The following is a 23,203-nucleotide window of genomic DNA, read 5'->3' as shown; positions in this document are numbered from 1 at the left end:
GTCTTCTGGTTATATTATAGCATTGTATAGTACAAGTAATGGATTTTAAAGTATAGTCTCTTTAATTTAAGCGCCTTGTATTTCCCAAGTTAGTGTTGTTTTGTGGAACCTCCATGAAGGACTGGTCTCCGCTGTCCATTGTGGTGCCTCAGCTTTCCCAAAGAACAGCAGGGTCTTGTAAATCATTCTCTTTATCCAGCTGTGCATGACTTGTTACCTCCTTGCCCTCACTTATTTCCATGGTGTCAGCCAAGGGTTCCATAGGGCACATCAGTTAGAAGGGGATAATTGCTTCAACCCTTGTAACATTTGGTTCTCCACCCAGTCACATCAGTGTCACAAGCAAGGAGGACCCATACTTATTCAAAGGTAGTCGGATTAGGTAAGTGCTTTAGAATGTATTTGGTACTCAGGGAGGGTAACAGAAGATGAACCCAACGATAGATGCTTCTTAGAGAAGATCGCAAACCGTATGGATGTGGTACAAATATCTATGGCGCGTTCTGTAGATACTCCTGTCTGAATAGTAGAGGACTTTGGGGGTTATTCTGGTTCACTCCTTCTGGCAAATTCCTACTTAGATGGACAAAACCATGTGTACTGCAGGGGGGCAGATGTAACATGTGCAGAGAGAATTAGAGCTGGGTGAGTTATTTTGTTTCTGTGCAGGGTAAATACTGGCTGCTTTATTTTTTTTTTTTTTTTTCCTTAAATTTTATTGCTCTTCACAAATACAAACATTAAAAAAGAACACTTACTTTAACATACACACATACACACATACATTACAAACATTACATATATTACATTACACTCCGTATTTAGCATTATGAGTATTCCTATACCGTTTTTCTATTAAATCGCACTTTTCTTTCTAAGTATAACATTCTCTATATCTGTTTCCTTGACACCTTTTCCCTCTTTTTCCCTTTCTCTCTCGCCTATCGACACCATAGTGGGTATCTGTTTTCCCATCCCTTCTCAAAACGGTTCTTTTCCCCTTAGAGACAACTCTTCTTTATACCATTTTGTTGCTACTATTGCTTTCCTCAGCAGATTTTTTGTATATGCGGGTAGCGTTTTAACATGAGGTAACCATATATCGAAAAATATTTTGATCTTTTTCTCTTTATTATTATTCATTTCTATCCAGTCCATTTGGAATAGATATTCTATTCTAGGTGTTACTAATGATAGTGTTAATGTATCTCTCAGTATCCACTGAGAGAGAATCGTTTTCCTTGTTGCTGCGGCAATTTTGGCTATAAGTATCCGTTGTCCCTGGGGTATTTTAGTTTGTCTATGCTCTAAATCTATATCCCATATTGCCCACTCCGGCCTAAGGGGTATTTTAATATCATATATCCTTTGCACATACTGGGTTACTGTATCCCAGAGCTTCTTTACCTCCCCGCAACCCCACATACAATGTAACAGGTTTGCCTCTGGCTCTGAGCATTTGAAACATTTAGCGTCCATACTTAAACCCATTTGGTGTCTCCTTTTAGGGGTATAGTATACCCTGTGCAGCAACTTGTATTGCATTTCTATGTAGGATGACTCAATCAAGTTTTTATTTATACGCATAAATGCCGTAAGCACCGACTGGTTAGTCAAGTCCGGCAGATCTTCTTCCCATTTTGCCAACCCTGATTTTATATTATCCGCCTGGATTTGTCTTTTAATCTGTGCGTATAGCACGGACGTAGTACATTTTTTCCCCTTCGCTTTTTGTGTTAATACTTCCAAGCCTTCTGTTATTTCTTCCTTTAATGGTTTTACTCTCTCGTCGTTCAAGTAGCTTCTCATCTGCTGGTATTGAAAGCTATTAATATTTAAATCCTCATACCTTTCCTTTAATCCTTCCAGTGATAGTATTGAAACATCCTTTATATCTACCACATCCATTATTGATCTTATGCCTGCATTTCTCCATTTCTGGATTATTTTTTTGTTCTGTATCAAAGGTTCTTGGGATATTATATTATAATGTGGCGAAGAGAATATTGATTTGTATGGGGTTAATCCTTGTCTAGACCTGGTCATTTTCCATGCTTTACATGTAGTTATTAGGAGAGGGTTGTTTATTGTATTCAATGGAAGCTTTGCGGGTTTCATATGCAAGAGGCTGTTTAGTGGGATGTCTGGACAGAACGCTTGTTCTATCGAAACATTAGCATAATTGTCAGTGTTATATACCCAGTCAATTGCGTATCTATAGTTCGCTGCAAGAGTATAACTATGTATGCATGGTAAATTTATACCTCCCAAGCTGGCCTTTTGTCTTAGTTTAGTCATTGATATACGGGGTTTTTTCCCTGCCCATATGAAGTTACTCATCGCCTTGTTTAATATTTGTAAGTCTGCTTTCTTAAGAAGAAACGGCAAATTCTGGATATAATACAATAGACGTGGGAATGCTACCATTTTAATCATATTACATCTTCCAATAAATGATATTGGGAGGCATCTCCATGATTTAAAATCTTTCAAGATTCGTTCTATAATAGGTTGGAAGTTGTTATAATAGATGTCTTGTGTTTTTTTTGATAAACTAATTCCCAGATAGGTCAGTGATGAAGGTTCCCATGTGAAAGGGAATTCATCTCCCCATCCCTGTTTTGCCTTATCATGGAGTGCTAAGGCCTTGGTTTTTGTTTTGTTTATCTTAAACCCGGACACCTGTTCAAATTCCTGTAACACCTGTACAATACCTGGAATTTCTTCCTGTGGTTTTGAGCAATATAGCAGTAGGTCGTCAGCATAAGCTGATACCTTTAATATTTCTTGTCCAATCTGGATTCCTTTCCAAGCACTGTCCAGGTGAAAACATCTTATCAAGGAATCTATCCCTAAGTCAAACAACAAAGGGGATAGTGGGCATCCTTGCCTAGTGCCCCGGAAAAGGGTAAATTCTGGGGTGTTCACTCCATTAACTGTTATAGTTGCCATGGGCGATGCATAGATTTTTCGGAAGAAAGTAATAAAACCCACCCCTAAATTCTGAGAGTGAAATACTCTAAGGAGGTGGGCCCAGGACACCCGGTCAAATGCTTTATCCGCATCACAACTAATTATAATAGATCTCCCCTCCGGGCTAGATTCCGCTTGTATTATTGCTGCTATAGCTTGGCGGATATTATGGACTGACGATTTACCACGGATAAATCCGAGTTGGGAAGGGTGTAACAATTTGGGGAGTACCCGCTGCAATCGTTCTGCCATAATGGCCGTCAATATTTTGAAATCCTGGTTCAGTAAGGATATTGGTCGATATGAGGATATGTGGGTGGGGTCTTTCCCAGCTTTAGGCAGTACTATTATTCTTGCTTTATTAAACTCTCTATGTGGGGTCTTGCCCTCTAATATCGAGTTGAATAAAGTCTGCAGATGTGGTATCAGGTGTGGTGTCAGCATTTTATAGTATTCCGCACTCAGCCCATCTGGGCCAGGGGCCTTGCCCCTGGGTAGTTTACCAATGCGTTCCCTGATTTCAATTTCTGATACAGGTTTTGATAATTCCATGTTCTCCTCGTCTGACAGCTTGGGGACATTAGCTTTTCTAATAAATTCCATCCCCAATGATGGATTGTCTTCTGGCGCATCATACAACTGTGAATAATATTTTAAAAAGGAACTAGCTATTTCATTTGTTGAGTTCACTTGTTGTGATCCCACCACTAATTTAGGTATATGTGTTATTGGTTGTTTGCTCCTTATCAGGGAAGCTAACAGCTTTCCTGCTTTATTCCCTCCCCTAAAATATCGATTTTTCTGACAATCCACACTAAATTGCGCCTTCTCTGTACACACCGCATCATATAGTGCCTTTGTATCCAGATATTCTTTACGAGCTTCGGATGTATTGGTAGCCAGCATAGAAGAATAAGCTTTTGCCACTTCTCTACTGAGTTCCTCCAGCCTTCGGCCCAACTGTTTACGTTTAGATGCCACATATGAAATAATATGCCCTCGTAGGACTGGCTTTGATGTAGCCCAGAATAAATTTATATCCTCTATATGTACCTTGTTGTCTTCTATGTAATTTAGGAACTGGGTTTCCAAATATGCCTTGAAATCCGCTGATTCCATAAGGTATGTAGGGAATCTCCAGTTCCTTGCATAAGATCTGGGGGTTGGTAATGCGAGGGTAAACCATGTAGGGGCATGATCCGTAACCACAATGTTTTCAATTTTAGAACATTTCACTCTACCCAATAGGCTATTCTGTATTAACCAAAAATCAATCCTAGATGAAGAGCCATGTGGGTGAGAGTAAAATGTAAACTCCCTATCGATGGGATGCTGAAATCTCCATGGGTCGGTAAGGTGTAGGGAATCCATTATTAATGCTATCGCCGGTGGAGGGGCTTTACTTCTGATATTACTAGATTTATCCAGACTTTGATTGATAGTAGTATTGAAATCTCCTCCCATTATTATGTATCCTTCCGCCCATTCCTGTAATTGTACATATATATCGGTGAAAAAAGCCGTATTGGGGCCAGTAGGGGCATATACTGTAACTATTGTATATATTGTATATCCTGTCTGAATAGTAGAGGACTTTGGGGGTTATTCTGGTTCACTCCTTCTGGCAAATTCCTACTTAGATGGACAAAACCATGTGTACTGCAGGGGGGCAGATGTAACATGTGCAGAGAGAATTAGAGCTGGGTGAGTTATTTTGTTTCTGTGCAGGGTAAATACTGGCTGCTTTATTTTTACACTGCAATATAGATCTCACTTTGAAGTAAAACCCCACCCAAATCTAATTCTCTCTGCACATGTTATATCTGCCACACCTGCAGTGCACATGGTTTTGTCCATCTAAAAAGGAATTTGCCAGAAGGAGTGAACCAGAATAACCCCCTGTGTCCTTGTGGTCCCCTTGGATAGTTTGAGGTTTTCAATCAAGCATGACTGTTCCTTTTGTGCAGTCATTACTTTTGGGAGACCTTACTCTGTAGTAGTTATTCCAAGAGAGGGTTATCCAGTCTATAGGAGTTTAACTAGCTTCCATGTTTTTTGACACTATGGGGGGTATTAAATGTTTGATTCTTCTTGAATCTTCATACTATCTGAAATGTTTCGGCATTCGGAATACATGGGGATTATCGAAATCCATATTTATTTGGTCGAAAACAGATATTTGCGGATTCGACAATCAGCCGTTTTCATCCATGCAGATTCCACTTTTAAAAAAATCAAATCTGACTTGCTTCAATGCGGTCAGGAATGGCCGCATTGAATATATGTGTACCGATATTTCTGACTGTTGGCACACATTGAATTACCGCCCTTAGCATGTGGAGAAAAGCAGAAGCAGAACTTTGACAATTTTAAAAAGAATATAATCGGGCGCGATCTCTTTTAATAAATCTACTACTCAGTGTATATATATGTACATATACATGCACACATATATACACAAATACATACACACAAAAAAAGGGGGGGAACAAATCTGGTAAGTTTAGATAATGGCCGCTCCCAGAGACAATTCTGGAAATTGTCAATAAAAATAGTAGAATAAATGATCTAAATTAGTAAATATAACAATGATTTAAATTAATAGAAGATGTTTAGAGAGCGCCACACAATTTTTGAAAAATTGATTACAGTTTATTATAAATACATACATATAAAAATAAATATAAAAATACACAATTAGAAATAACTCATACTGTATAAAAAAGTCACAATAAATTACCAAGATATAATTAATAGTATCCGGCTCCAAATCACTCAATTTAGGAATATATAATGAGATTTCAAATTTTCTTAGACACACAACCCTGTGCGCACCAGGGTGTGTGTATTAATTGAAAAAAATAGTCCTCCAAATTTCTTTTTAGAAGATACGTGTATGGCAATTTTTTTCAGTGCCAAAAGAACTTTAAAACTTTGATTGGTGAAAATAACAGGACACCCTGAGAGTTGGATAGGTGTCTAATCACCATGAGGTACAGACAGTACAATATATTGGCTGCAATGTTCCTCTGTATGTGAATGTGAAATATACTTTTTTGCCGCAGAAGAAAGGTTTTCAAATAGGTGAGCTCGCTACGACCCGCTTAGGCTCTAGCTGTATGTGGCGAGCCTCTGTTGTGGGTAGAGCGGGGAGCAAGCCTCACTGACCTGTTGATGTTTGTGACAGGACCTTCTTCTCCAGTGTTAAACGGCTTGCAGACACTTTGAGTAGGTGGCAGCTGTGCGTTAGAGAGGATGCAGTCGTTCTCAGGGAAATCAAGATGTGATGAGTGAGGGCTCTGGATAGGTATGGGTCACAAAGTGACAGTCCTTGACGCGTTTCTCCGCAGACGATAACGGCGGTTTCTTCAGATACCACAATCCTTCTGAAGAAACCGCCGTTATCGTCTGCGGAGAAACGCGTCAAGGACTGTCACTTTGTGACCCATACCTATCCAGAGCCCTCACTCATCACATCTTGATTTCCCTGAGAACGACTGCATCCTCTCTAACGCACAGCTGCCACCTACTCAAAGTGTCTGCAAGCCGTTTAACACTGGAGAAGAAGGTCCTGTCACAAACATCAACAGGTCAGTGAGGCTTGCTCCCCGCTCTACCCACAACAGAGGCTCGCCACATACAGCTAGAGCCTAAGCGGGTCGTAGCGAGCTCACCTATTTGAAAACCTTTCTTCTGCGGCAAAAAAGTATATTTCACATTCACATACAGAGGAACATTGCAGCCAATATATTGTACTGTCTGTACCTCATGGTGATTAGACACCTATACAACTCTCAGGGTGTCCTGTTATTTTCACCAATCAAAGTTTTAAAGTTCTTTTGGCACTGAAAAAAATTGCCATACACGTATCTTCTAAAAAGAAATTTGGAGGACTATTTTTTTCAATTAATACACACACCCTGGTGCGCACAGGGTTGTGTGTCTAAGAAAATTTGAAATCTCATTATATATTCCTAAATTGAGTGATTTGGAGCCGGATACTATTAATTATATCTTGGTAATTTATTGTGACTTTTTTATACAGTATGAGTTATTTCTAATTGTGTATTTTTATATTTATTTTTATATGTATGTATTTTTTATAATAAACTGTAATCAATTTTTCAAAAATTGTGTGGCGCTCTCTAAACATCTTCTATTAATTTAAATCATTGTTATATTTACTAATTTAGATCATTTATTCTACTACTTTGACAATTTTACCTCTGGAACATGTAACCGCTGAGTTGTGATGTCGCTCACCTCTGGTGGTGGGGCAGGTCAGCCGGTATGCAGAGCAATTGCTTGGTTGTCTCAGCATACCATCCTTACATTGTACATGCATTGATGAAGAATCATTGGTTTAAATTTAGGAATTCCTCTCTTCTAGTGAAGGTGGCTTTAGAGTATTTATTGTTTTTTAAGCATAAGGATAAATGACTATCTCAAAGGTCCTAACTAGGAAGATGGTTTACCCTTTCTACGTTGCTCTTCTTTTTCTTACAATTTTTTTTCTATTGCATTGCCTTCTATTTTTCTTTTTAATTATTATTATTATTATAAATTTTATTATTAGTATAATAATAATTATCTTCCATTTCTGAGGTGCCACAAAAGTTAAATAGCACAGTGCCTAGACAAACAACATACAGAGTTACATTGGTCAACAATATTGAAAATACTGACAATATAAACAGATACAAAATTAAGAAGAGATGTGAATTTTTAGTGCACGTTTAAGGGTTGTTTGGCAAGGTGACTGTCTGAGTGAGGGCATTCCAGAGGATTGAACACCGTGGAGATGTCCTAAAGGCAGTATATAGAAACATAGAATTTGACGGCAGATAAGAACCATTTGGCCCATTTAGTCTGCCCCTTTTTTATCCTTCAGGTAATCTCAACCCTTATTTCTTTGTATACGCCTATCCCAAGCATGTTTAAATTGTTCTACTGTCTTACCATCTACCACCTCTGATGGGAGGCTATTCCACTTATCCACTACCCTTTCAGTGAAGTAATTTTTTCTAACATTTCCCCTGTACCTACCTCCCTCCAGTTTCAGTGCATGTCCTCGTGTTTTATTACTTCTTTTCCTTTGAAGAAAATTTCCCTCCTGTACTATGTTAAAACCCTTCATATATTTGAAGATTTCTATCATGTCCCCCCTTTCCCTTCTCTGCTCCAAACTATACATGTTAAGATCTTTTAGTCTATCCAGGTAAGTTTTTTGTGATGTAGGCCATGAACCATTTTAGTTGCCCTTCTTTGTACACTCTCTAATGTATTTATATCCTTCTGAAGATATGGTCTCAAGAACTGAACACAGTATTACAGATGAGGCCATACCAAAGACCTATAAAGTGGCATTATTACTTTTTTCTGCTACGGATTCCTCTCCCTATGCAACCAAGCATCTGACTAGCCTTCCTCATTGCTTTGCTACATTGCTTTCCTGCCATTAAGTCACTTGAAATAGTGACTCCTAGATCCCTTTCTTCCTCAGTAGTTTCCATTATAGTACCCTTGATACTATATTGAGCTTTTGGATTTTTGAATCCCAAGTGCATAATTTTGCATTTTTTTGCATTAAACTGTAGTTGCCATGCTCTTGACCAATTCTCAAGTTTACCTAGATTATCAGACATTTGCTTTACCCCTCCTGGTGTGTCTACTCTGTTGCATATCTTTGTGTCATCTGCAAAAAGGCATACTTTCCCATCAATACAATTTGCAATGTCACTAACAAAGATATTAAAGAGCACTGGTCCAAGTACAGATCCCTGGGGTACTCCACTGGTAACATGTCTCTCCATAGAATGCACTCCATTTACTACAACTGTTTCCTATCCTGCAACCAGGTTCTTATCCATTTAATTGTTTTATAATCCAATCCCACACTTTTAAGTTTAATTAGCAGTCTGCGATGTGGGACCGTGTCAAATGCCTTACTAAAGTCTAGATATGCCACATCTACAGCACCCCCTTCATTTATTATTTTGGTCACGGGGTCAAAAAAGTCAATAAGATTTGTTTGGCATGATCTCCCTGCAGTTTAACCATTCTGTTTTGGATCCTGTAAATTGTTTAATTTAAGATATTACACTATTCTTTCTTTTAATAGTGTTTCCATTAATTTCCCTACTACAGATGTAAGGCTCACTGGTCTGTAGTTGCTTTTTCTTTGCTTCCGCTTTTGTGCAGTGGAACTACATTTGCTCTTTTCCAGTCATCTGAAACTGCACCTTTATCTAGTGACTGGTTGAATAAATCTGTTAATGGCGCTACCAGCACATCTTTTACTTCTTTTAATATCCTTGGGTGCATTCCGTCTGGCCCCATTGATTTATCCACTTTGTTTTGAAAGTTCTGTTAGGACTTTCTGATATAAAGTATATAGTGAGCCAATGATTGCACAGAGGGGCAGCAGAAATAGAGAGGCTGATTTAGGAAAATAAAGTAGACATCATTGAATATAAACTCACTGTGTTTCTTCATTGATATATAGTAATTGATATATCAACACCCATTTTTACCCCAAATCTAAAATAAATGTCTGTCTTATATCAGGCCCTGGCAGATGAAAATGAATTTGTACGTGACACAGCCCTACGTGCAGGGCAGAGGATAATCTCCATGTATGCTGAGACTGCAATTGCACTACTGCTGCCACAGCTGGAACAGGGCTTATTTGATGACCTTTGGAGAATAAGGTATCTTCATTCTGCCACAGCTTATGTTAACGTTAGGGCTCTCGAAACTGTAATATCTATTATTTTACTGTTTTTACTTCTGTTTTATTACATATTCACAAAAAGAGTGGCAATAGAAGGGTGCACAAACCAAGGAAATACATAACAGCCCATAGCCCAATTCATTGTCCAACATCATCAAAATAACTTCATATGATATACTCTTTCTTAGACATCACAGATGCAATTGCATTACAGGCACTGACATGTTATGGTTATACCTGCCTTTACATGTCCTTTCTTTCACGTAGTCATGTATGTAAGTGGTATGCATAATGGGGTGACCTTGTCACTGAATTTGGGGCTTATGGTAAACATCTTTAATGCACTTACTTATACAGAGCAGCAAGTTCTGTTATGCTGGAAACAGGGGTAAAAGAAACTGGATAGTTACAGACAGTCAAAATGGTAGGAGGGCCCTGCTCACAATTTGCAATGACCATTAGTGGTCCGCATTTCAAAATATTTTTGCATTTTCAATATAGCTTTGTCATGACAAAACTTTTGGACAAATATTTTAGTAATTCTAATTCTGGTTTCAGTATAAAATTTGATCCTGTTACACCCAATCGGATTAGAAAACTTTCTCCATAGAGGGCAGTAGTAGAATATTTAGAGCAGATTCCTGTTCCTAGAGATATGCCCTGTACACACAGGGCGACCTGGCTCTCTTGCTGAGCGACTGGCTTAAGCAGGATCGCTCAGCACACATTGTGGTACACCCGCGATGCACACCTCGCATAGAAATGGGGCTGCAATCACCCCTTGTGTATGCCCCTTTAGGATTGTGTGGGCCAGATTCTGTGTACTCAAAGGGAGTTAACTGTAATATTTATTGTTTTGATCTGTAGGTTTAGCTCTGTTCAACTTCTTGGGGACCTGTTGTTTCATATATCTGGGGTGACAGGGAAGATGACTACAGAGACTGCTTCTGAAGACGATAATTTCGGGACTGCACAGTCCACAAAGGTAAAATAGCATGCCAGTCATACCTTGTTATTTTGCCTGTGGTAGGGAACACTACAGCTGCCGGCGGTAGCCTGCAGGGGATACGGTCACTAGGTCTACAAGCATTAGGTCGACCACTGAAGGTCAACATGCATGATGGTCGACATGGGTAAGGTTGACACAATCATTTGGTTGATATGAGGATGGTCGACATGGATTTTTAACTTTTTTTTTTGTAGGCGACAATGTGCCCTATCATCCACTAGGGTGTGGTGGAAGAATAAAATAGTGTGCCCAAAGCATGGAGAGCGCAACAAGCCATGCAAGGGGACGCAGTGCACTTTTTTAGTGTCCATGTGAACTATGTAGACATTTGGGACAAAAAAAAGTGAAAAACACCATGTCGACCTTTTGACTGTTGACTTTACCCATGTCAACCTAATGTTTGTGTCGACCTAATGCTTGTAGAACTCATTTCTGTCTATCCATTAATCCATACCTGCCTTCAGAGGGCCACCAAGCACAGGGCAAGACCGCCCTGCACGCAAGATTTTGTGGGTGTATGGCTATTGTGCGAGCGCTTTGCTATGTAATGCTTCTCACGCATTAATAGTAGACCCCTGGCTTTCGAAGCCAGTTGCGGGGCTGCCATCTTTTGGGTTACAGCGTTGCATGTGACTCCCTCAATGCCAAGTCGCCACAATCGCCGAGCCACCACCCCTATTGTGCCTTTGACTATAGTCCAATTTTAACACTGCAGATTAAATGGTTCCAAACGTGCCAATTGGCAAATATTGCTAATTTTCACATGAAGCAGAACAAGGCCCATACAGTGTAAGTTTCACTGAGGCAGGTACTGATGTGAATGACGATAGATATTCTCTGTCAAGCACTGTGGAATAAGTGCGTGCTATATAAATGGTTATGTATTAAGAAGTAATACATACTGTAAATAATGTTTTGGTTTCCTAAAAGGTAAAAAAAAATTCTGTTCCCTCATTTTTACTTCTTTTTTAGGCCATCATTTCTGCCCTTGGAGCTGAAAGGAGGAACCGTGTTTTGGCTGGATTGTACATGGGCCGGTCAGATACCCAGCTAGTAGTGCGCCAGGCTTCTCTTCATGTGTGGAAAATTGTTGTTTCAAACACACCGCGCACACTTAGAGAAATATTACCAACCCTCTTTACATTACTGCTGGGATTTCTAGCCAGCACATGTGCAGATAAGAGAACGGTGAGACGCGTCACTTGCTTATTTTCCTGTTGTTACGGTATAATGGTACGATGTGCTGAACCACTGGGGTTTGTTCTTTCCTTAGATTGCTGCCAGAACACTTGGAGATCTGGTCCGCAAACTTGGGGAGAAAATCCTTCCGGAAATCATTCCGATTTTGGAGGCCAGTCTCAGGTCTGATAAAAGTGACGAAAGACAGGGCGTGTGTATTGGCTTAAGTGAGATCATGAAATCAACCAGTAGGGACGCGGTGAGTTATAGAACAGTAGAACACTTTTTTTATTATATTTTTATATATTTTATTGCTTATTGTACAGGATTTTTTTTGCATCTCTTCATGTGAAAACTTTGAATATTCCAGGTAATGTTTTTCTCGGAATCCCTCGTTCCAACCGTAAGGAAAGCCCTGTGTGACCCGCTTGAGCAAGTCAGAGAGGCGGCAGCCAAAACCTTTGAGCAGTTGCACTCTACAATTGGCCATCAAGCTCTGGAAGATATCCTGCCATATTTACTGGAGCAGCTGGTAATAAGAAATACATTGCGGCATAGAACTCCCTTTTATAAGGCATTGTTACGCATATTTACTTATTGGATTAAATCTATTTCTTTGACACATCTAAGCAGTTATATTTCCTCTACAGAATCTATCTAATGATGGATGTTAGCGTATGCTTTTATCAGTGAGACTACTTTTGTTACTGACTTAATATTATGCCCTAGGATAATGAAGAGATGTCCGAGTTTGCCTTGGATGGACTGAAACAGGTTATGGCAGTGAAGAGTCGCGTTGTGCTTCCATATCTTGTTCCTAAGGTTAGTTTCCAGATGAATCTGCTGTAATCAGATCTTACAATTAGCAGACCGTTATCCATATTGCATTATTAAGGATCTGTCACACGTTTATCTGTTTGCAGTTGACACATCCCCCTGTGAATACTCGTGTCTTGGCATTCCTTTCATCAGTAGCAGGTGACGCTTTGACAAGACACCTGAATGTCATTCTACCTGCCGTTATGTCTGCATTAAAAGCACATTTGGGAACAGAGAATGAACAAGCGGTAAGGAGATGCGTAGACCAGTTAAACTACTGTTTTGTAATGTAGTTAACAATATCTTTACGTGTACTATACTGGTCTTTGTATTGACTGGTATAAATACCCAACAAGACAACTTGATATTGAGTGCTGACTGATGTATTCTGCACTGCAGCTGTACCAAAAAGGGAAATACCCAAAACCCCTTTAGAATAATACCAAGGAAAGAAAAAAAATATATGGAACAGCGCTGTGCTGAATAAGATTACAATTTATTAAAATTTACACAATGTTGTGGCCACAATTAGACAAACAAGACTTACAAACACATTAAAAATGAATTCACTCCCCATCTCATTAAACCGGTTAGTTGGAACATGCAGTTTTAAGGATTTTCCTTTTTTTAAATAACCAGTTAGTAGGGTTAATTTTAAAAGTCACAGCCCCCACTTAATGTGCACATTTAGAAGTGGTTAATACTTAAGTTGGATGCCAGAGGTGTCACAAAAAGGCGGAGTCCGGCTTGCAGCCATATGTGTTTGTAAGTCTTGTTGGTATAAATACCCAATTCTCTAGTGATCATCCCCTTCTGTTCCTGTTCCTCTGGTAAAACGCGTTGTTAGTAATGTTGTAGCATTACACAGCCACTCTGCCGAAGCGCCTTGTTTCCAAGCTTTGCCATGACCAGCAGTCTGGTACAATGAGCAATAATCCACAATTGGGCTAATGGACTTAATAAATGTCCGTCTGATCTAAACTCTTAAGCCGGGTACACACTAGATGATTCGGTCCATGAGCAATATAGTCAACGATTTCCCTTAACTCCTGGGCAAAGAATATAGTGCATACACCCTGAACGATATTGTTAATGATATCATTCAGTGACACAATAAGCGATATTACATACAATATCGCTCAGAAGTGCCAAAATGAGCAATATTGTTTGCAATATCGCTTAGTGTGTATGGGGCTTTACATACAGAGAAATAGAAGGTCTTGAAGCAAAAGTGCTGTAAGGAATTAGTACTGCCATATATTTATGGAACCTTTCTTTCTTTTTCGTCCACTAGGGGGCACAGGAGTTCACGCTGGGTATGAGAGGTGAGGTAGCAGAGCGTGCACCAAAGGGTTACAAAAATGTACCCAGCATGCTCCCTGCCTCCCTTCTCCCTCATAACCCGCCCCCTGACCCTGGGTCACCAGTTTTTTCTTTGGTGCCAAGGAGAGAGCAGCACCATTATCGCGGCTGTTAGAACAGCCATGGGTTAGAGCTGCTGCGGCGGGTGCTCTTTTAGTGAATCACCGGCAGCGCAGCTCCATCACTCGGCGACGGCAGCGCTGGCGACTGGGCTGGGGACTTCCGTCGCGGGACCCTCTCTCGGAGGCTCCCGCATGCTGCACTCCGTCCCCGGGCAGGTAAGCGGCGGTTCCCTGCTTGCAGGGAGCCGCGTCTAGCAGCGATCCCCCCCGTTTGTATGGGAGTCAGCGGGGGGGCAGGCAGTGGGGGTCTGGACTGCTCCACCTTTCCACTAGATCACCAGGGACAATTAGTCAGGCTATGTCCCGGGGGTTGATGCCTGAGGGGGAGGTTAGACAGCCTGGGAACCTACAGCCATACACATTGGAAATGTTGTATATTGGGCCTGGTTAGTACTTGAGTGGGAGACCACATAGGAACACCAGGTGCTGTAGGTTAGTCCCTCCCCCACCCCTGGGGAAGTGCTGAGGCTTGCTCTCTGATTGCCCCAGGTGTCCCAGCTCCTCGTTAAGGTCCTAATCAGCAGCCATTCTGGCACTTGCTGGGTTTAGAGACGGAGGCTGCTGGGATTCTCCCCCACACCCTGCTCCTGGAAGCCTGGTGTGTGTGTAGTATTTCTCCTCTCCTGCTGCGGGCGGGATTGTTGAGCTCTGCTGATGTCTTCTTTCCAATATCATTGGAAGCTTAAAGACAGCCTGGGATCTACAGCTAAGGCTGTATATTGGGCCTGGTTAGTACTTGAGTGGGTGACCACATAGGAACACCAGGTGATGTAGGATTGCCCCAGGTGTCCCAGCTCCTCGTTAAGGTCCTAATCAGCAGCCATTCTGGTACTTGCTGAGTTTAGAGACGGAGGCTGCTGGGATTCTCCCCCACACCCTGCTCCTGGAGCCTGGTGTGTGTGTGGTATTTCTCCTCTCCTGCTGCTGGCTGGATTGTTGAGTTTTGCGGATGTCTTATTTCCAATATCATTGGAAGCTTGAAGACAGCCTGGGATCTACAGCTAATGCTGTATATTGGGCCTGGTAAGTACTTGAGTGGGTGACCACATAGGAACACCAGGTGCTGTAGGAGTACGGAGGGTGTAATGGTTAGCATTACTGCCTCACAGCACTGAGGTCCTGGGTTCGATTCCCACCATGGTCCTAACTGTGCAGAGTTTGTATATTCTCCCCGTACTTGAGTGGGTTTCCTCTGGGTACTCCGATTTCCTCCCACAATCCAAAAAAAATAACAAATATATATTTTTGCCCCAGGTGTCCCAGCTCCTCATTAAGGTCCTAATCAGCAGCCATTCTGGCACTTGCTGGGTTTAGAGATGGAGGCTGCTGGGATTCTCCCCCACACCCTGCTTCTGGAGCCTGGTGTTTGTGGTATTTATCCTCTCCTGCGGCTGGTACTCTGATGCTGTCTTCCTTCCAATATCATTGAAGAGATGAAAGTTTGAAACACTGTCACCATTCATAGTATTGGCTTTGCATATACGGTGTCTCCCTTTCAGCTTGCTGAATTGTTGAGTCTATCTGCCCATACCAAATGGCTTTGCTAAAGCTTTGTGGGTAAGGCTGCAAGTGTGTTGCTTGGGTGTCAGTGTTGTAACTGCTGGTGTTTTTTGTCTTTTATCATGGACAGTATGCCTAAGGCGAAACCTGGCAAGGAGACTCCATCTCCGATGCAGCGTACCTGTAGGGTATGTGTGGACATACTCTCTCGGCAGGAGGAGGATATCTGTTCCAGGTGTTTGGCCCTTGAAGCAGATCTTCTGCTGCCTTCACAGCAGGAACCGGCCTGGGCTTCGACCTTGACTCAGGTATTGACATATTGACCGCTTGTCAACTCCTTACCTCCTGCGCCTCTGCCCCCTGTGCCCATGCCCCCTGTGGCAGTGGCCAGCACCAGTGTTGGGGCAGCTCCTGCTTATGTAGAGCCCCCTTGGTGGCAATCCTTTGCTCAATCTGTGCAGGGGTTGACGGCTACCCGGGCGGGCAGGGATTCCAGGAGGCAGTGTAGGCAGCAGAGTCCCGATGCGGGTTCTCCGTGTTCCGATTCGGATTCCAGCTCAGGGGCGGAATCCGCAGGGGCCGATGACACTTTGTCCTCAGCGGAGGTAGAGTCTCTGATGCAGGAGGTTAAGGCAGTCCTCCAGAGGGAGGATGAGGCTCCTGCCCCTAAAAGTAAAGACCTGCTTTTTAAGCGTCTTAAGAAAGTATCGGCCCAGCTCCCGCCTTCGGCCCTCATGGAGGATTTATTGGAGACTGCGTGGTCTCAACCGTTTAGAAAGTTCCAGCTTTCCAAGCGACTTACTTTTTAACCTGTTCCTCCCACAGAGAGGGCTAAGTGGGAAAATCCTCCCCTGGCGGATGATCATGTTGCGCGATTAGCTCGCGCTTCAGTACTGCCCATTTCGGATTCTTCATCTTTGAAGGACCCCTCTGAGAATTTCCTCAGGACTGCTTTTCACAGGCAGGGGCCATTGGGTGTACCACGCTTGCCGCGTCATGGGTGGCCAAGGCAGTGTCTGAGTGGGCGGGCAAGGTGGAGAGAGGTTTGTCCGACGGCACTAGTCCTTCCTCTAGATTTTCCTCATCCACTAAGGGAGCCAAGCCCTGCACCAAGCAGCCCTGGGCTACCAGACGTCCAGTGGCTAAACAGGTCAGGGAGGTGGTATCCAGGGGCTATGCCCTGACATTCCGGTTCCCCCCTCCTCAGTGTTATTTTTGCACGGGTCTTCCAAAGGACCCAGCGAAACGACAAGTGCTACAGCTTTCCATCTGCTCTCTTTTGGACTCGAACGTCATTGTTCCAGTTCCTCAGGAGCAGAGGGGTCAGGGGTTCTTCTCCACCCTATTCTTGATTCACAAACTGGAGGGTTCTCACCGTCCTATCCTGAATCTGAAGTCGCTCACTATTTTTCTGCGAGTGCCGAAGTTTCGCATGTAGTCCCTGCGTTCGATCATTCTCTCACTGGAGCCAGGGGACTTCATGGCCTCGCTAGATATACTTCACATCCCCATCCGACAGGAACATCAGCACTTTGAGGTTCGCCCTTCGGGTCGAACACTTCCAGTTCAGGGCGCTACCTTTTGGTCTATCTGCGGCTCCCAGGGTGTTCACCAAGGTGATGGCGGTCAATGCTGCACACCTGCATCGGCTGGGGGTTCGGATGATTCCATACCTGGACGGCCCACTGATTTTGGAAAGTCCCCAGACCTACTACGGAGTCATTTGCAGGTCGTGATTACACTTCTGTTATCTCATGGTTGAAGGATAACCTGGAAGAAATCGTTTCTTACTCCTTCCCAAAGGACACTTCACTTGGGAGCTCGGCTGGGCACTCGGTTGTAGAGAGTATATCTTCCAGACGATAAGATCCACTCCCTTCAGAGGAAGATTCATTCCCTTATAGGTCACAGAAGGGTCTCAGTACACAAGTGTATGGTGGTGTCTTCGACATGGTAGAGTATACACAGTTTCACTCGCGCCCACTTCGGCTTTACACTCTCAGCCAGTGGACAGGAGATCATACTCGTCTAAGGAGTCAATTGATCACACTGCCCCGAAGGTTCGCCTGTCTCTCACATGGTGGTTAAAGACAGACAACTTGTCTCAGGGTCGCCCGTTTTGGATTCCAACCTGAGTCTTGCTTACCACGGATGCCAGCCTACGGGGCTGGGGAGCGGGTTGCAATTCTCAATCTTTTCAGGGTCGCTGGACGGCTCAGGAGAGTCGCCTTCCGATCAATCTCCTGGAATTGAGAGCAATCCTTCTGGCTCTTCAGAGGTTGGGGTCCCTCATCCGAGGGTGCCCTGTAAAGATCCGGTCCGACAGCACCACGCCTGTGGCCTTTATCAACAGGCAGGGCGGGACATGCAGCAAAGGAGCGATAAAAGAAGTCTCCAAGATATTCAGGTGGGCGGAGAAGCAGATTTCTGCAATCCCTGCAGTCTTCATCCCAGGGGTTCTCAATTTTGAGGCAGACTTTTTAAGTCAGCAAGATAGTGTACGCATTCCCCCTGTTTCAACTCCTACTTCGCCTTCTGTGGAAGTTCAGGAAGGAGGGAGGAATGATGATCCTAGTGGCCCCAGATTGGCCCCGTCGAGGTTGGTACGCGGATCTATGGAACCTGTTGGTAGCCTCTCCTCTGAGTCTACCTCTGCGTCCAGACCTAATTTCACAGGGGCCATTCCGACACCCGGACTTGAGTCGCCTGGCTTTGACGGGCTGGCTGTTGAGGTGTCCCTCTTTAGAAGTTTTCCGGGCACTTCAATCGTCTCCTTTCGAGCCTCTGGAGGAGGTGGATCTGAAATCCTGGAAGGTGGCTTCTTGTTGGCTATTTCCTCAGCATAAGGGGGGTTTGACATGAGTGCATTATCATGGAAACCGTCTTTTCTGGTATTTCACCCGAAAGGTGGTGTCTGAGTTTCACCTTAACCAGGAAATAGTGGTGCCTTCTTTTCCAGGTTCTTCTGAAGCTGAAGCTTCTCTTGATGTAGTCCGTGCGTTGCAGATTTATCTTCGCAGGACTAAGTCAACTTGTAAGTCGGGTTCACTGTTTGTGTTTTATGGGGCCAATAAGAGGGGCTGGCCCGCTTCCAAACAGTCCTTGGCGAGATGGCTCAGATCAGTGGTTCGCCAACCGTATCTTTCCGCACTGATTACTCCCCCGGAGGGGATTACTGCACATTCTACCAGGTCTGTGGGTACATCCTGGGCCGCTAATCGAGGCGCCTCGGCTGAACAGCTCTGTAAGGCGGCTACTTGGTCCTCTTCCCAGACCTTTATCAAGTTTTATGCATTTGATACCTTTGCATCGGCTAATGCACAGTTTGGTAGACATGTGCTTTCCGCAGTCCAGGAGCGTCCCCCACCCATGAGGGGACAGCTTTAGGACGTCCCAGCGTGAACTCCTGTGCCCCCTAGTGGACGAAAAAGAAAATAGGATTTATGGTCTTACCTTGATAAATCCCTTTCTTTGAGTCCATAGGGGGCACAGGACGCCCTCCCAGACGCACCTGGTAGCGGGGCTTCCTATGTAGGAAAGTTCCATGGCTTTAGGGCCTGTATGCTATGTGCGTGTGCGTTTGCTCTTCCTTCTTCTCTGGCTCTGCTCCTACCTTGGGCTTGCTAACGAAACTGGTGACCCAGGGTCAGGGGGCGGGTTATGAGGGAGAAGGGAGGCAGGGAGCATGCTGGGTACATTTTTGTAACCCTTTGGTGCACGCTCTGCTACCTCACCTCTCATACCCAGCGTGAACTCCTGTGCCCCCTATGGACTCAAAGAAAGGGATTTATCAAGGTAAGACCATAAATCCTATTTTTTAAATCATGTTGTAGCATTTCCAATCGCACCTTGCACATTTGATTGAAGACCGTAATAAATAACACAAAGTATTAATATATGAAGAAAGAGGTTATGACAGGATAATTGGAGTTTGACGTGATGTGCCATATTGGTCTAGCCGGATTTCAGTGGGAAAATGCTTAATGTGGCTGCATGATCCAATCACACAGCACGTAACGACAGAATGCAATAAATCTCCCTTTTCCGTGACATGTTCGACTATCCCAAAAATAGCGCACACCATCTGGTTCACATGGCAACCAGGAACCACTCTTTCAGCAATATAGGATGAGAAAATAGCAATGGGGGGAACAGACAGAACATTTCTTTTACACTGAGAAAAACAATAGTAAATAGTGAAGCTGCTGCCTACATAGACAAACTGGGTAAAGTACTGAACGACAAATGGTGTAATAACTTCATGTACACTTTAGTGGAGAGTATGGAGAACACTAAAAGAAAATAGGGCTGATATCTGCACAGAAGCAGATTTAAGGAGGTTATTCTGGTTGACTCTCAAGGCAGCCTTGCAAGTCCACCAGACGCCGCCCACGCGGCCTCTCGCCCCCCATCGTACGCCGCCATCCCATGCATGCGAATGGATGTTTCGCAGCCTTGGGTGTGGGGGAATAATCATTTGATGGTTGCCGACCTGGGCGATCACCTGGTCCTCTAGCCATGAGGCTTGCAGTCCAAGATGCTACGTACCCCTGGTGCTGCCTGAGCCAGGTGTGTCTGAACATCCACTGGTGGTGGAGCATGTACCTTCAGTAGTATGGCACATTGCACTTCTTTTTCAGGATGCACCATTTTTCTTTTGCTCTAGGGGCAAGGATATTTGTTTATTTTTCTGGCAGAAAGCCTAGAGGCCCCCTTACATTATGCGATTTGGGCACGATTTTGCCCGATTCGGATGAATCGGGCCGTGAAATCGTCCCAAATCACATATGGTGACATCCCCTCCGACCCGATGCGCGGCCCCGTGCGCATCGGATCGGAGATGGGAGGTCGGACGGGCTGCACATAAGATTTGCTAAATCTTATGTGCTGCCCGGAGCCGTGCTCCCCCACAACAGGGGACCTACCAGAGTCAGGCGCAGGGAGCCGGGCAGCATCAGCGGGAGCAGGGGGGGCGGCGCAGAGTACAGGGAGCCGGGCAGGAGAAGACGCTGCAGCAGCAGCACTTCAAAAAAAAAAGGGCCATACAAACGCATAGGAAGCCAATCATTGGCTGAGACCTCTCTCAGCCAATCAGCGATTGGCTGAGACCTCTCTCTCCCAATCGCTCATTGGCTGAGAGAGGTCTCAGCCAATCAATGGCTTCCTATTCGTTTGTATGGGGTTTTTCTTTTTTTTTGGAAGTGCTGCTGCTGCATCGTGTTCTCCTGCCCGGCTCCCTGGTACTCTGCGCCGCCGCCCCCCCTGCTCCCTGCCCAGCGGCTTCCTGCCCGGCTCCCTGCACCCCGACCCCCTGCCCACTCTGCGGGCATATTCCTGCTGCCGCTCCCATTGTCCCTGCAGCTCCCCGGGAGTGGCATGTGATAAATCGCATGCGATTCATCACATGCAAAAGTTGGCACATGAAGTGCCATCGCATGTGTTCCCTCCCGGGGAGCTGCTGGGACACTCGGGTCCGACTTGTCGTTATGACAAGTCGGACAAATGTAAGGGGGGCTTTGGGCCTATTTATTTATTTTATTGTATATTTAGCTTGTTTTGTTTTACCAGTCTTGATGTAGAAATCTAATGCTTTCCATTTAAAATAGGCAGTGTTTTTTATACTTGTGTTCTATCTGTGCTGTGCTCATCCAACAGGAACTAGCAAACTGCCAAGCTGTCATCTTGTCTGTGGAAGACGATGCCGGCCAGAGAATTGTAATTGAAGATTTACTAGAAGCCACCCGCAGCTCTGATGTAGGAATGCGACAAGCAGCCGTCATAATACTGAATATATACTGTGCAAAGACAAAGGCTGACTACTCTGCACATCTCCGGAGCTTGATGTCTGGACTTCTGCGCTTGTTCAATGACACCAGCAGCGTTGTTTTGAACGAAAGCTGGGATGCTCTAAATGCTATTACTAAAGTGAGTGTAACTTTATTTTAAGTCTCTTTTCAGCAATGTAAGGTTCTACTAAAGTATATATACAACATTACCATAGCCTTTAAAAATGTCCCTAAAATATCTATTTATTTCCCTAACATGTAGAAATTGGATGCTGGGAGCCAGTTGACACTGATTGATGACCTGTATAGAGATATTCGCATGGTGGGAAATGATGCCAAAGGAGAGAACGTGCCTGGGTTCTGTATTCCAAAGAAGGTACAACAAAAGCATGTTTTGCTACCATGGTAGTAGCCATGTAGCCTGGTTCTTCCAGTATAACCTGTTGAATTCTTATTTCAGGGGGTAACATCCATTCTGCCAGTGCTAAGAGAAGGTGTTCTCACTGGTAACCCAGAACAGAAAGAAGAGGCCACCAAGGCACTGGGCTTAGTGATTAAGCTGACCTCTGCGCAAGCATTGCAGCCTTCTGTGATTGGCATAACGGGGCCCTTAATTCGTATTCTGGGAGACCGGTTCACCTGGAGCGTCAAGGTGGCCCTTCTGGAAACACTGAGTCTTCTTCTAGCCAAGGTAAAGTAATCCCCAATTGTTACTGCATTATACAGCAGAATATGCATAAAGCAGCAGATGCCATTGGATCATATCCTTGTCTCCGCTTTTCCAGGTGGGCATTGCATTAAAACCTTTCCTTCCACAACTTCAAACTACATTTACTAAAGCTCTGCAAGATACAAACCGGGCTGTACGTCTGAAGGCAGCCGATGCTCTGGGGAAACTCATTGTTATCCATACAAAAGTAGATCCTCTCTTCACAGAGCTGTTGAATATCATTCATGTGTGTGAAGACTCTGGAGTAAGGTAACGGAATATATGAGAGACTTATTGGGAGACCTAGCACGTACACTGGCTCTTTTTGTATCTTAGTATTTATGTTGTGTTTTCAGGGAAACCATGCTTCAGGCTGTAAGATACATTATACGAGGTGGTGGAGGTAAGATGGATGCAACAATACGGAAAAACTATGTCACCATGTTGATTGGGATGTTGGGACATGATGAGGTGAGATTTATTTTTACACTTGGTGATGTCATATTTTACGTTTTGTAGTTGTCTTTGCAGACTGTAAGATCTGAGGTGACCCTTTCATTTATTTTCCAGGATGCTACGCGAATGGCATCTGCTGGCTGCCTGGGAGAGATCTGTGCTTACCTTCCAGAGGACGAGCTCTCTGTAGTTCTACAGCAACACCTCCTAGGTCTGTAGACTAATCCAGTAGCTAGTAAAGGGTTTTACATTCTCTACTGTGCAGTTGTAAAGAGTATTCTCAAAGCCCAAGTGTAAATGAACCAGATGTTTTCTAATACCTGAGGTCTCCTACTGAAAATAGAAGAGCACGGATAGGCGAGTGAGAACCTGTTTTTATACTTTCTCCTTCCACGGGAGAACACATTGGATATGGTTGGTAGGGACGGCCATCGACCATCGATGAATAGAAAACATGTCTGATAGGTTTGCCATCGTTGGGGGAGAACCAGGTGGTCAAGGTTCAACTAATAGTTTTGTTTTCATTTTTCCTCGGACACGGAGCATAGCTCTGCC

General features: G+C 43.8%; 1 protein-coding gene across 1 annotated transcript in view; it reads left to right on the top strand.

Annotated features, from left to right (window-relative positions):
* The window catches only part of GCN1 (GCN1 activator of EIF2AK4), an 88,746-nt gene that overhangs the window by 53,592 nt on the left and 11,951 nt on the right, over positions 1 to 23,203 (top strand). Inside the window, exons 42-54 of the mRNA XM_083147110.1 lie at positions 9,541 to 9,683; positions 10,574 to 10,691; positions 11,688 to 11,903; positions 11,989 to 12,153; positions 12,265 to 12,426; positions 12,624 to 12,716; positions 12,818 to 12,961; positions 21,353 to 21,622; positions 21,746 to 21,859; positions 21,944 to 22,174; positions 22,269 to 22,462; positions 22,549 to 22,663; positions 22,763 to 22,859. Coding sequence (XP_083003236.1) covers positions 9,541 to 9,683; positions 10,574 to 10,691; positions 11,688 to 11,903; positions 11,989 to 12,153; positions 12,265 to 12,426; positions 12,624 to 12,716; positions 12,818 to 12,961; positions 21,353 to 21,622; positions 21,746 to 21,859; positions 21,944 to 22,174; positions 22,269 to 22,462; positions 22,549 to 22,663; positions 22,763 to 22,859 — 2,062 coding nt within the window. The remainder of the gene's footprint in view (positions 1 to 9,540; positions 9,684 to 10,573; positions 10,692 to 11,687; positions 11,904 to 11,988; positions 12,154 to 12,264; positions 12,427 to 12,623; positions 12,717 to 12,817; positions 12,962 to 21,352; positions 21,623 to 21,745; positions 21,860 to 21,943; positions 22,175 to 22,268; positions 22,463 to 22,548; positions 22,664 to 22,762; positions 22,860 to 23,203) is intronic.

Source organism: Crinia signifera, chromosome 1 (assembly GCF_055691185.1).
Source record: "Crinia signifera chromosome 1, ASM5569118v1, whole genome shotgun sequence".
Lineage (NCBI taxonomy): Eukaryota > Metazoa > Chordata > Amphibia > Anura > Myobatrachidae > Crinia > Crinia signifera.
Note: the sequence above shows the minus strand (reverse complement) of the source record. Positions and strands in the feature narration are given on the sequence as shown.